This window comes from Castanea sativa, chromosome 11 (genome assembly GCF_040712315.1).
Source record: "Castanea sativa cultivar Marrone di Chiusa Pesio chromosome 11, ASM4071231v1".
Classification (NCBI taxonomy): domain Eukaryota; kingdom Viridiplantae; phylum Streptophyta; class Magnoliopsida; order Fagales; family Fagaceae; genus Castanea; species Castanea sativa.
The window spans coordinates 22,089,204-22,101,261 of NC_134023.1; the positions used below are offsets into that span (position 1 = coordinate 22,089,204).

General features: G+C 39.2%; 1 protein-coding gene across 2 annotated transcripts; it reads right to left on the minus strand.

Moving 5' to 3' along the window:
* Positions 1-1,765: 1,765 nt before the first annotated feature.
* LOC142615297 (putative membrane protein At3g27390) lies at positions 1,766-6,406 on the minus strand. Of its 2 annotated transcripts, XM_075788032.1 has the most exons (10): positions 6,210-6,406; positions 5,037-5,145; positions 4,691-4,883; positions 3,919-4,055; positions 3,547-3,835; positions 3,309-3,415; positions 2,875-3,040; positions 2,603-2,798; positions 2,283-2,523; positions 1,766-2,101 (listed from the first exon to the last, which is right to left on the minus strand). In XM_075788032.1, the coding sequence occupies exons 1-10, from the start codon at positions 6,301-6,303 to the stop codon at positions 1,861-1,863; spliced, it is 1,773 nt and encodes a 590-aa protein (XP_075644147.1). In that variant the 5' UTR covers positions 6,304-6,406; the 3' UTR covers positions 1,766-1,860. The 2 variants fall into 2 exon arrangements, with proteins under 2 accessions (XP_075644147.1, XP_075644149.1); XM_075788034.1 differs by lacking the exon at positions 4,691-4,883 and having other exon boundaries at positions 6,210-6,404.
* Positions 6,407-12,058: the final 5,652 nt, after the last annotated feature.

The window sequence follows — 12,058 nt, forward strand, 5'->3', positions numbered from 1 at the left end:
AACGATTGATCACATGAAGCATGATCATGGGATTATAATACATATACATATATCTTGATGGATTCCAGATCTGGGAATAAGATTTGTTTGTTTTGTTTAACAGATTGATATTTGCTAGCTGGTAGTTTCAAGTCTGTTTGTCCTCTGTTGTTAAGCTTAGAAATCCTAAAGACAACAAATTTTTTACACAATTACCTTGACAAACGGATGTGGCATGAAATGTGTGGCGTGTTTCAAACACATAATAAATGAATATCTAAATTTATTATCTAAATTATTATTATTTTTGATTAATGACGCATTAATTTATAAAAGCTATATAGTAAAATTGTAATATCTCTAGCATCAATTTTTCACCGTCAACCTTTTGAAACCGAGAACAAAAGGACTTGGAAATGTGCATAATTTTAATCCTTCACAAAATTTAAAGCATGCCATATCTCTCAAATGCCCATTACTTCATACTTAATAGTCTAATTCTTTGATGAAGATCTTGCCATGTCACTATCTGGACCAACTAAAAAATTGATCGCATGCAGCATGATGAGATCATAATATATATACATATATCTTGATGGATTTCAAATCTGGGAATAAGATTTTCTTCTTTTGCTTAACAGATTGCTATTAGTTTCAAGTCTAATTTCCTACTGGAAAAAGGAGAGAATTTCAAATTGGTTTTCCAAGCTTGCCAGTTGTATTGACTATTGACTATATCAACAGATAAGTGTCACCTTATAGTTGTCTTAAAGGCAAAGTCAAAAAGGGTCGCTGATGGCAAAGAACTATCACATCCCATGATTCTAGGACTGGTTCAACCTAATTAAGGTTCAAGACTAAACAAGGCCTAAAAATATGACAAGGACAATACATTGGTCCGCTTATCTATTTAAATTAAGAAAAACACTTGCCTACTTTAATTATTGATGACGTGGTAAGCTCCAATCCACTTGTTTCAAAAATAGATGTAGACTTTTTTTTTTTTTTGAGAAAAAAAAAAAAAATAAATGTAGACTTAATTGTGAGGTTACCTCAAGAATTTTATAGAATCTAGTTGAAATATTCAAGTGTGAGTAGTGTGGTTGGTTAAGTAGTGAAGTCTCACATTTAATAATAATTAGAAAAATAAGTGGTTAATATAATATAGTTAAACTTATACTCATTATGTTTAGGCCTTTTGGATTAAGTGTTTCTATATGTTATATTAACTATTCAAGGAGTCTTTCAAGGTTATCGTCCCCCAACAAATCAGAATAAAAAAAGAATTGAACAGAATCCCAATTCAGTTTTCCATATCATTGTCAAAGTCTCAGTCCCTCCCAATTCAGTTTTCCATATCATTGTCAAAGTCTCACTCCTTCCTCCTAGCAAGTTCCATAAAAAGGAGCTTAGAATAAAACTATGACGAAGGTAGCCTAGAAATTTCCAAAAAAAGGAGCTTAGAATAAAACTATGACAAAGGAGCTTAGAATAAGACTAGGCCTTTTGAGTTGTGTCTCTATATGTTATATTAACTATTCAAGAAGTCTTCCCAGGGTGTTATCGCCCCCAACAAATCGGAATAAAAAAAGAATCATAGAGAATCCCAATTCAGTTTTCCATGGCATTGTCAAAGTCTCACTCCCAAAAAGAAACTTCTTCCAAGCAAGTTCCATAAAAAAGGAGCTTAGAATAAAACTATGACAAAGATAGCCTAGAAAGTTCAAAAAAAGGAGCTTTCAATAAAACTATAACAAAGACAGATGGAGTATAGCAGGTCTCTCGGTTCAGCAAAGCCATTTTCTTTTGATTTTGTGTCAAACTCCAATCTAGTGTTAACACAAGCCTTTACTACATCCTATGAAATATTTAACAACTCATTCATACTAGATTTTCACAGTCATGTGCCTTATCGTCTCCCTTGTTTATAGTTTCATCTATCTCTTTTTTGTCTTCACTTTGATTACAGCTCTTGTTGCCATATTTGGCTTTCAAGATTCCTCCCATATGATTTCCTGATGCATCTTCCTGAATTGCTTCTATGTATAACACCTTCACCAAATTCCTAAAGCGACGTCGGAAGGTTGGTACCCGGGACATTGAAGCTACAATTCCCTGTAGTCTGCCAAAGGAAGAGAAAAAAAGTGCTTATGTACTAATAGCATGAAAGAGCTTAAGTTTACTGAGTAAACAGTAGATACTTCATAAAATGTTCAATTGCATGCACCCTGGATGGGTTTAATTTTTATGCAACAGACACCAAGACTTGTCCTGTTTCAGATAAAATCTTTTCATAAATGCACCTTCTAATTATGGATTGCAATTGTGCTCTTCTGACTTTGTCACTGGATGCAAACTCAGTGTCATCCCACTCCTCGGGTTTTTCATTTTTGCATGTCATAACAAGCTCTCTTAGGCACATTTCTTCATTTTCATTTAACTGGAGTTTCTTTAATTGCTCTTTCATGATTAATAGGGGCCCAATGAACCACTCAAATACTTTATCCTTTGGTACATTCATCCTCGTCAACTCCACATCATCAGCTGGAACATTCAATTACATGATCATGATTAGACCACCGGTTAGCTATGTGACAGTAAAAACAAAGTTTGAGACACATACAGATCACCAACCCAGATGAGTTGGCCTTTGCTGATGCAAGCAGACACTGAAGTATAGACCAAGCAGGTAACTTGATGCCCAACTTCTTACAATTACCCTTCAGAATGCATTCCTCAATGTCCTTGGGAGTTAACAGACCATCACGGAGAAGAATCCGACCATTTACCTCACAGGATTTAAACAGCCAGTCCCATACCTGACCCATTGAAACACATTGGATTTACACAAGGTTTTTAATGATTAAAAGTACCTCATGAGTGACAAGTCCTTACCTGCACTGGTTTATATTGTTGGATTCCCCACTTCAAGGTTCTTGATCTTTCTGATATAAGTTTTGAATTGTATGAACTCTCCCTTCCATTCTTTGAGTCATTGTCACCATTGTCACCTAGCTTTTCTCTCTCAGGACTAGGGCTCATGTTTTTGCGGTATTTAGGCCTGGCTGTCACAGGGATGCCTCAGAATCAAAATCAATGCATGTAAAGACTTTTTTCTCATGAGATGGATTTTAAATTTTCCAATATTCCCACCTCATCTCCTCTATCTTCAACAAAATTGTTCACTAAACTGTTCCTAAAACATGCTTGTTTTTACTTCTTAGAAGGGAGAAAATGGGAAAAAAAAAAAAAAAAAAAGAAGAGAAAAAAGGGGGGGGGGGGGGTGTGGAACAGTAAAGAACGAAAGAGAAAGGCATTCCAGAGTGTACCTGGGAAGGCGGGATCCCTCCCTCAAGTAGAGTAAATCATTTACATATTCATCGAAGAGTGAAACTACAGACACAATGTAGGCAAGTCCCATTTGAAGTGAGTCTTCCTGGAATTTTATAAATCACTTTTCAGATAAATCTTCAAACTAATACAAAAGGAACATATCTACATGTAAATTTCTTACAGCATTATAACCTAAACTCAGTGACTTGATGAGAATAGCAACTTATAACACACCTGATGGACAATAACTCCACTGTAGAGTCCCAGAAAGAAGCTAGAAATAATAGAAACGATCACGGCTCCTACAACAGCCAGAGGCCATAAGATGATAGCAAGACCAGCAAATGGAACACATACCGTCTCCAAGAATGGCCCTTCTCTGCCAATCAAGTCTTCTAGTAGCCTCTTCCAGCCCCTGAGTAGCATGTAAGGGCTTTTCCAGAGAGCAACTGCAGTAATTAAAAGCACATCCACTGGTATGCCAATTAGGCTTGCTAGCAAACAACTTGGCAATTTTGATAATCTAGCAAGGGAAAAGTGGACTCTGTCTTAAAGAATTTATGTTTTGTCACCATACAGGAAAGGATCAAAAGAAAAATTTCTCACTTTATGTCCATAGGCTTTTCATCTGGAAGTACTTTCTCAATTAGTTCATCCATGTAGGAGAAGTATGAGTGGAAGCAGAAGTCTGTGAAATCCTGCACTACTATGCAGGCTCCTTTAATTGTTGACCAACATCCATCCTGGTGCCCAAAAAAAGAAAGAAAGCGCCCAAACGAATTGCTTAGACTTTAAGGTCAATTCAATTTAGAAAACCCTCACTTATATCAACTACTTGGTATGGATAAGCCACAATTAAACTCACGCAAGACACGTTGAGCATTGGTGCTCTTTAACAATGGGGCATATATGATGAAGCTACACCATGATTTCAAGATGTAGATGATGAATCATGAAACTGTTCAGCAATTGAGATATAATACTTAAAAACATTTATCAAGGCTTATAGTAAAGTCAGAAAATTCATCAGGGCTCTTATCTGGGATACTCTTGATAAGAATTTTGATATAATAAAGCTATACTATTAAACCACAATTAGGTGTATTAATGTAATTTGCAAATGCATCATAGACAAAGGTGACTCACTATGTGTCTTCAAAAGAAATGGTCACAGTTATAATAAGGATGAAAAATGCCAATATATCCCCTCCTCCCCCTTAAAACAGGGTTTATTATGATCAGGAACAACCAAATCAGAGGTTCAATACTTTACATTGTGAAAAAAATTTCATAACAATTCTGATACAACAATAACTTCTTGTTCAGGATTCACTAAATAGCTAGTCCAAACAGGTCAAAGCCAGAGAGAAAAACTTACAACAAAACAGTGGTAGAATTTCTCAGTGACATTCTCCCCAACAGCCTCAAAAGTTGCAAGAAGGGGTGCAAAAAATCCATATCCTACTCCCCCTAAAAGGCATCCAACAATTCCAAAGATTGGCCAAAGGACCAGAGGCACAGGCAATGAAACTAGCACCAAAATCTTTAGAACCAGCCCAAGCTTCTTGGTTCTGAAATTAAAGGCCAAGATAGGTGACTAATCAGAAGTAAATTGGTTAAAAGTACTAAAAACATAAAAGAACATGGGAACGTAACAACTATATACAAATGTAAAAATTCAGTAACGAAATATGAGTTTTTCTTCCCAAGCAAGAAAAACATACTTTGCCACACAGTAGTAAGTCCACACAAAATGTGCAGTCCACAGCCCAATTATAACTGCTGAGTTTCCAATAAATATGATGCCCACTACTACTGGTCCAACAAGTGCAGCTGCGAAAGGGGGATCAATTGTTAACAAGGATTAGTCTACCATTCCATTCACTTTTCATGGAAGTGAAATAAACATATGCATACCCTATTATTTATTAGCCCATGAACTATGTATTATATTTATTAAAGAAATCAAGACCCAATACTAGTCAAGGTCCAAGTCTACCATCAGTGTTCATAATCCTACTTCGAATGCAAGTAATTAAAGTAATCTTAATCTTACTTGGAATACAATTAAAATAATCCTAATCTTACTTGTAGCTCAACTATTGTTAGTCTAGGATTTAACATACTATAATTAACGTTCAATGTATTAATTGTAATATACAGTTTAATCCTAAATATGTAATTGTTAATGCCTTCCTATGTGGATGTAGACCTCTAAACTCTAAACCACTTTAATTCTATGTTTGTTTTCTCTTTCAACAATTTTATTATGGTATTATAGCTAGCTATGTCATCGAATTGGCTCATATTTGATACTGAGCCACTAGTCAAAGGGTCTTATGGGTGTAGCAAAATGAAACCCATAATGCCGTGGGCCTTTTTTTATAGTTGATTTGCCGAGTTGAATAACAGGTTGGGGTGGGGGGTACAGTACAAGGATATTTTGGAAATTTTTATTAAGTAGAGTTACTGTATATAAACACAGTTGTAATCCTATTTTCTCATATAGTGTAGGCACATTACATTGTTGAACCAGATAAATTCTTTCTTCTATATTCTTGGGAAAAGCGATTGCACTATATGTTTTATGTTTTCTATAATAATTCTCGTGTATATGTGTAATTGCAGATGAACATTTACTTAATTATGTGGTGATTGATTCTGTTTGCTAATACCAAAGAGGGCTACACCAACATATATAGTCAGACACATACTACTGGTATATGCTTCTATTGCATCAGTTCATAATATACGACAGTAGCACTACTAGTGCATGCAATCACGTAGAACTACTAGTTACAGATTAAGCTACACATCAAAGCAACCAAAAAGAAAAAGAAAAAAAAGAAACAGTGAAAGAGAATTAAGAAAAAGCAAAAGGTTTTGTATATATGCACCTTTGAGGAGGCCAAGGACGAGGAGCAAAAGGAAAAAGGGGAGAAAAGAGAGGAAGCTCCATAGCTTGCGCAAGAACCCAACAGGAACTTCCATATGTACGAGAATTGCAAATGAAATTTGTTCTGGCTGCTTTCTCTCTGTTTACTTTGGCATCCTATGACTATGATCCTATCCTACAAACAAAAGCAAAAGCAAAAGTAAAAGAAACAAAGCAAGCAGTTTAAAGTTTTTCTTCCATAACAAAAAAAGAAAAAGCAGTTTAAGTTTAGCAGAGTCACGTGGCAAGACATAGACACCCAGTTTGACACGTGGAGGACATGGATGTTGTAGTTCGTGAACACTGAAAACTCTGTTCCCAAAGACAGTTGAGACAAAGACACATGCAGGCCTCGGGATTCTTACGAGAGGAAAATATTGGATTCATATAAGATGCAATACTTAGGGTAGGGCATTGCACCTCATCAATGGCTGTGATTGAAAAGTTTTGCAGTTTTCAATCTCAACCAAACCTTTCAATCTCAGTCATTAAATAAAATATATTAAAAAAGAATTAAAAAAGTTAAAGTTAAAAAGTTAAAAATGTAAAAAATTTGAAAGATAAAGTGGGTGAATTACACCAGGTGTAATACCCTGTGGCATTTGGTACGGGTAATATTTTAGGATTCTCAAGAATGTTTAAAGATTCTCATGCTTGGTTGCAAATCACGCTAGGAAATCAGATGCTAGAGGAATCTGGATTCTCCTCTTAAACCCCTCTCAGTAGGAATGTGGATTTCCTTCAAATAGGTAGGAATCCAGATTCCCAAGCTTAAAAGAAATTGTATTTTTTATAAATTGACAATTTTAACATTTTTTCTTTATCATTTAAGCAATTAAGATAAAATATAAAACAAATTGTTATGGATTAAACTCTATTAAAAATTATTATTAAGAATAAAAGCATTTGAGAATTTAAATAGTTTTTTTTGTTGTATTGTACCTGTTATTTTGAAATGTTGGACTATAATTTTAATGAATTTGTCATAATTAAAAGTTTATATTTGGTTTTTCATTATTTATTTAGAGAATTTTTTTTAAAGGACTTGGTAATTCCCAATCAAATCTAAGGATAGAATGAGAAAAATAAATAATTTATTTAAGATTCTTAAGAATAAACCAAACATTATTGTAAGGACACGTTTTGCACCTAAGCCCAAAATAGGAAGGGGATAGGCCCAAAAAGCCTAATACAACGAATTTGTAGAGAGTGGACTTGGAATTTGGGTTACTAATGAGTTTGTCTATTAATTGCCATGGGCCAAGATGACCAAGAAGTAAATATGATACAAACTTATGTATGAAAAATCGTCATCGGACTCAATTTGAGGTGGCTAATTCTTCTGTATATTTCACTTAAAGATAGATTACAAATATTGTTATTTGGTCTACTGTGTTTCCTTTCCTTTTTTCTCCGATCCTCCTTTCTGAAGGTTTCATCCGCGTTTTATACCATCCTTTCCCCCTCTCTTTATCATCCACGTATGGATCAAATTGTTAGTATGGATACTTGTCCCATCAGAACCTCCCTAAAACTTTTGGGAGTAACTGTAAGACTGCACAGACATCACCTCCTTATTAATGTGGTCAAAGAATTAGCTGCAGAGTATTCAATGCGGTGGTAGTAGCTTTCCTTGTCTTGTACTCTTACCATGTATATCCTTACCTATATGATCTCTTGGAAAGTTGCTTCTGGGTGGTAGACCACACCTCCTGACCTCGACTTTGCTCAGCCGAGGACGTATTCCTCCTCGGACCACCCTTTTGGACGATCTTGATCAGACTTCACCCATTTACTTACCAATATAGATCCTTAAGAAGATATTTTTCCGTCCTCGAACTACTTGAGGTCCTCGGATTGGGCCTTTGGCCCAATAGATACATAAATATGTACTCCTGGGTCTCTCACCCCCACGGTTATCATCTCACATTCCTAAGAATCTTAATAGATTCCCAATGAAACCAAATAGGAATAGCTACATTCCTAGGAATTTGGATGCCAAGAGTAATGTGGATTCCCTTGTACCAAACGCCACATAAGTATTACATCTGATCTCAATTCGAAAATATTTAGGTAGTAATACAGTTAATGGGGATTAAGATCAAGTCTTAGGGTATTGAACCTAATGCAATTCCTATAAAAGGTTGAGATTGATAGTTGCAAAAAACAACTTTCAATCTCAACCATTGATTAAAAAAGTTAAGAAAAAAATTGAAGGAAAGCAAAAAGTAAAATTTAAAAATGTAAAAAGTAAAATTTTTTTTGTGAGACATGATAGGGGGAATTGCACCTGGTGCAATACCCTAAGTATTGCACCGGATCCTAATCCATAAAATGGTACTCTATTTTCTCACATTAATGATGAATCTTATCATAAATTTAATGTGTAGATCCCACTATAAATACAAAAAAAAAAAAGGTACCATTCAACGTGTTCCAAAAGTACTTAAAAATTAGTCCTCATCTATACTACTACTGTGGGGAGTAAAAGCACCCTGATGGAGATATGGGCCTTTGGGCCGTGCCAAAGAAGGCCGACCTGCTCTTAAGTTTAGAACTTGTTAGTATCACGGGTCGGCCCATACGCCTAGGATCCGAGGATCTAGCCGAGGGTGAATTTCTTCTGGACGACCGCAGAACCCGGGATTTCATGATAAAACGTTAGGCAATGACATGGTTAAAACCAAGGATAAAAGGGGTAGACCCTTGAATGTCCTCGGAAGCACCGATGTGATAGAAACACCAAAGATTAAGGTCATTGCACCTCCACATTAAAAGACCTTGCACCTACCACCCCGGTCGCATTGATGGGGAAGTGACACCGAACAAGGAAGGGAAACTTCCGGTTACTATTCAAAGGCACCGAGAAAAGAAATATCTAGGCTAAAGGAGGTGCGAGGCAACACGTGTACAAATTATTCAAAAGAGTAGTATTTAAGGAGCAATCTAAGACAAGAAAAGGAGATCCCCCTTTTTGTAACCTAAAGAAAAGAGAAAAGAGAGAGAGAAATAATATAAGAACAGCTTCTCGCTTATGTCCGAGCAAGATTAACTTATAGCATTCTTCGTTGTTTTTAAGTGTTTATAATCTTGGGCTTGCCATTTAATTCTCAAACACTTCTAACCTGGGTTTCAAGCCCACACTCTACAAATTACATTGTTTAAGGCTCGTCGGGCTCCGAGCCCGTAATCGTTGGGGCTTTGTGCAATTGTGCACTTACAATCGACGCCGTTTGTGGGAAATCTAGTCTAGAAGCTGACAGGGGTACTATGGCAGTTTAGGTGCTCACCATGCCGAGTCACGGATCACAATGCAAGATCATTTTGAACGTCTTGAACATCAAAGAGATCGTGAGGGAGTGTCCATAGGCAGAATATCCAGGTGCTGGCCATATTCATGAAGGGGTAGCACCACCCACGATGAGGGTTCTAAATCCATGCAGAAGGAAATCAACCGTCTAAAGAGAAAGCTACGCCGCGCTAAGCGTTGGTTTTCATCATCCTCATCTAACTCTTCCTCAGAGGAGGATAGGGGAGCTGGCCACAGCTTAAGGTCGCGCTCTCCCACCAGTGTAACATCCTCCGGTGAGGAGGGCAGCCAACCAACTCGCAGACGTAAGAAGCCTCGTTCTAGGGGCTTAGGCAATGATGCTATGAGTAGGGCGTTGCACCAGCTCTCCAAATCTCCATTTGCACAGAGGATTGAGAAAGGAAGGCTTCCTAGAAGGTTTACCCAGCCCACTTTCACCATCTATAATGGCCGGACTGATCCGGTGGAGCACGTGAGTCACTTCAACCAGAGGATGGCGGTGCACTTTCACAACGAGACCCTGATGTGCAAAGTTTTCCCTCCACGGGACTCGTTGCTACGAGGTGGTTCAACGGCCTTAAGTCGGGGTCTATATGTTCGTTGGGGAGCTTACTAGGGCATTCGCTTCACGGTTCATCACGTGTAGCGTAGAGTACACTTCGCCATTGGACTCGTTGTTATCCATGACTACGAGGGAGGGGAGACGTTGAAAGCATACTCCGATCGTTACCGGGAGATGTTTAATGAAATAGATGGTGACTTTGATGAGGTGGCATTTAATACCTCTAAGGTGGGCCTCTCATCGATCACGACCCGAGAAAGTCTTTGACTAAAAAGCTCGTTTGGCAGTGTACGTCGCCTCATGGACCGTATCGACGAGTATAAGAGAGTGGAGGAAGACCAATGTAGGGAAAGGGAAAGGAGAAGGTTATCCCGCAGGAGAGAAGGGATTTCAGGCCTCGATGACATCACAATAACAAAGCCGAGGAGAGATTACGTTGGACACCCGCCTCGGCGGTACCTGTCAGCCGTAAACACTCGTATTCCGGAACCAAGACACGTTCGTTGAAGAAAGTTCGCAAGGAACCCTTCTTTAAATGGCTCGATAAGATGGCAGAGACCCCCGCGAAGAGGAATCACAACCTCTTTTGCCGCATCGGGATGTGGGTCACACTACCGAGAACTGCCGGACCCTCGTGGAACCATCTCGGAGCGGCTCGTCGTTGAGGGAAAGTTAAAGCAAAGACTTGTGCCGCCCCACCGGGGCTGCCAGCCAAGTAGGCTCAAACAACCAGAGGAACAATACATCTCGGCCAGCCTTGGGAACAATTAATGTTATCTTCGCTGCCCCTGGCAGGACCGGCTCAAGTCCCACTAGGGTGATGGCGGTTTCCCATCACCGTACCGAGGACATGGGGTCTGCGTGCCGAAGAGGTCAAGGGCACTTCGCCCGTCCTAGATTTCTGGAGTGAGGATAAGGTAGGGACTATCCAGCCCCCATGACGATGCTCTCGTGGTTACCCTCGACCGGGAACTATGACGTGAGAAGGGTGATGATAGATCGTGCGGCCGGTGCGTATATCATGTACACGATCTATTTAAGGGGGTCCGAAGATTGAAGTTGGAAAGACCTTACTCCTTATGACTCGCCACTTATAAGCTTCAAGGGAGAGCGTTGTACCGAAGGGACGCATCCGTTTGCCCGTTCAATCCGCCGAAACGGCCGAGGTGGACTTCATCGTGGTTGATGCGTACTCTCCATACACGGCCATCTTGCCGCTGCCTCGCCGCATGCGCTTGGAGCCGTCTCCTCTACCTTACATGTTAAAGCAAATTCCTCTCGGGGAATGTGCCGAGGAAATCCTCGGCAGCCAATCGCAGCAGTCAAAGGCATATCACCGCAAAGGCCGCATCGCATGTGCCGAATCTTCGGCTTTGATCAACAAGGATTTATACAGCTTAACGGCTCCCCGATTCATCCGGAGTGGTGACAGGAGATGAGACACACATGGCGAGGATTAGAGAAGTTTCCGGTGGCCGATAACCCGGAGAGATTCTTCCAAGTCGTATACTTTTACCACACCCAGAGAAAATGGAGTTGTTAGAGTTCTTGAAGGATAACGTTGATGTTTTTGCGTGGGATCCTTATGAAGCCTGTGCCCGGATCCGGGTTTCATCTCGTCATCACCTAAATGTCAACCCGGCTATCATTCCGAGAAGGCAGCCACCTCGGCGATCTTCCGTGGAACATTCCGAGGCCGCGAAGGAAGAGGTGCTTAAACTCAAAAGAGTCAGGGCTATCAAAGAAGTTTTCTACCCCGAGTGGTTAGCCCATACGCGTCGTTAAAAAGAAAATGGAATGTGGAGGGTATGTGTGGACTTTACCGATCCGAACAAGGCCTGTCCCAAAGATTCGTTCCCAATGCCACGTATTGATCAACCGGTGGATGCCATCGTCGGACATCCCCTGGATGAGTTTCTTAGACGCCTTCCAGTGGTTA

Excerpts from the sequence above, each read along its gene's own strand:
- LOC142615297 (XM_075788032.1), bottom strand. The coding sequence starts at position 6,303 with ATGGAAGTTCCTGTTGGGTTCTTGCGCAAGCTATGGAGCTTCCTCTCT. Across the intron at positions 3,416-3,546 it reads GTGGAGTTATTGTCCATCAG|GAAGACTCACTTCAAATGGG; the intron begins GTGTGTTATAAG and ends ATAAAATTCCAG. Across the intron at positions 2,799-2,874 it reads AACAATATAAACCAGTGCAG|GTATGGGACTGGCTGTTTAA; the intron begins GTAAGGACTTGT and ends TCAATGGGTCAG.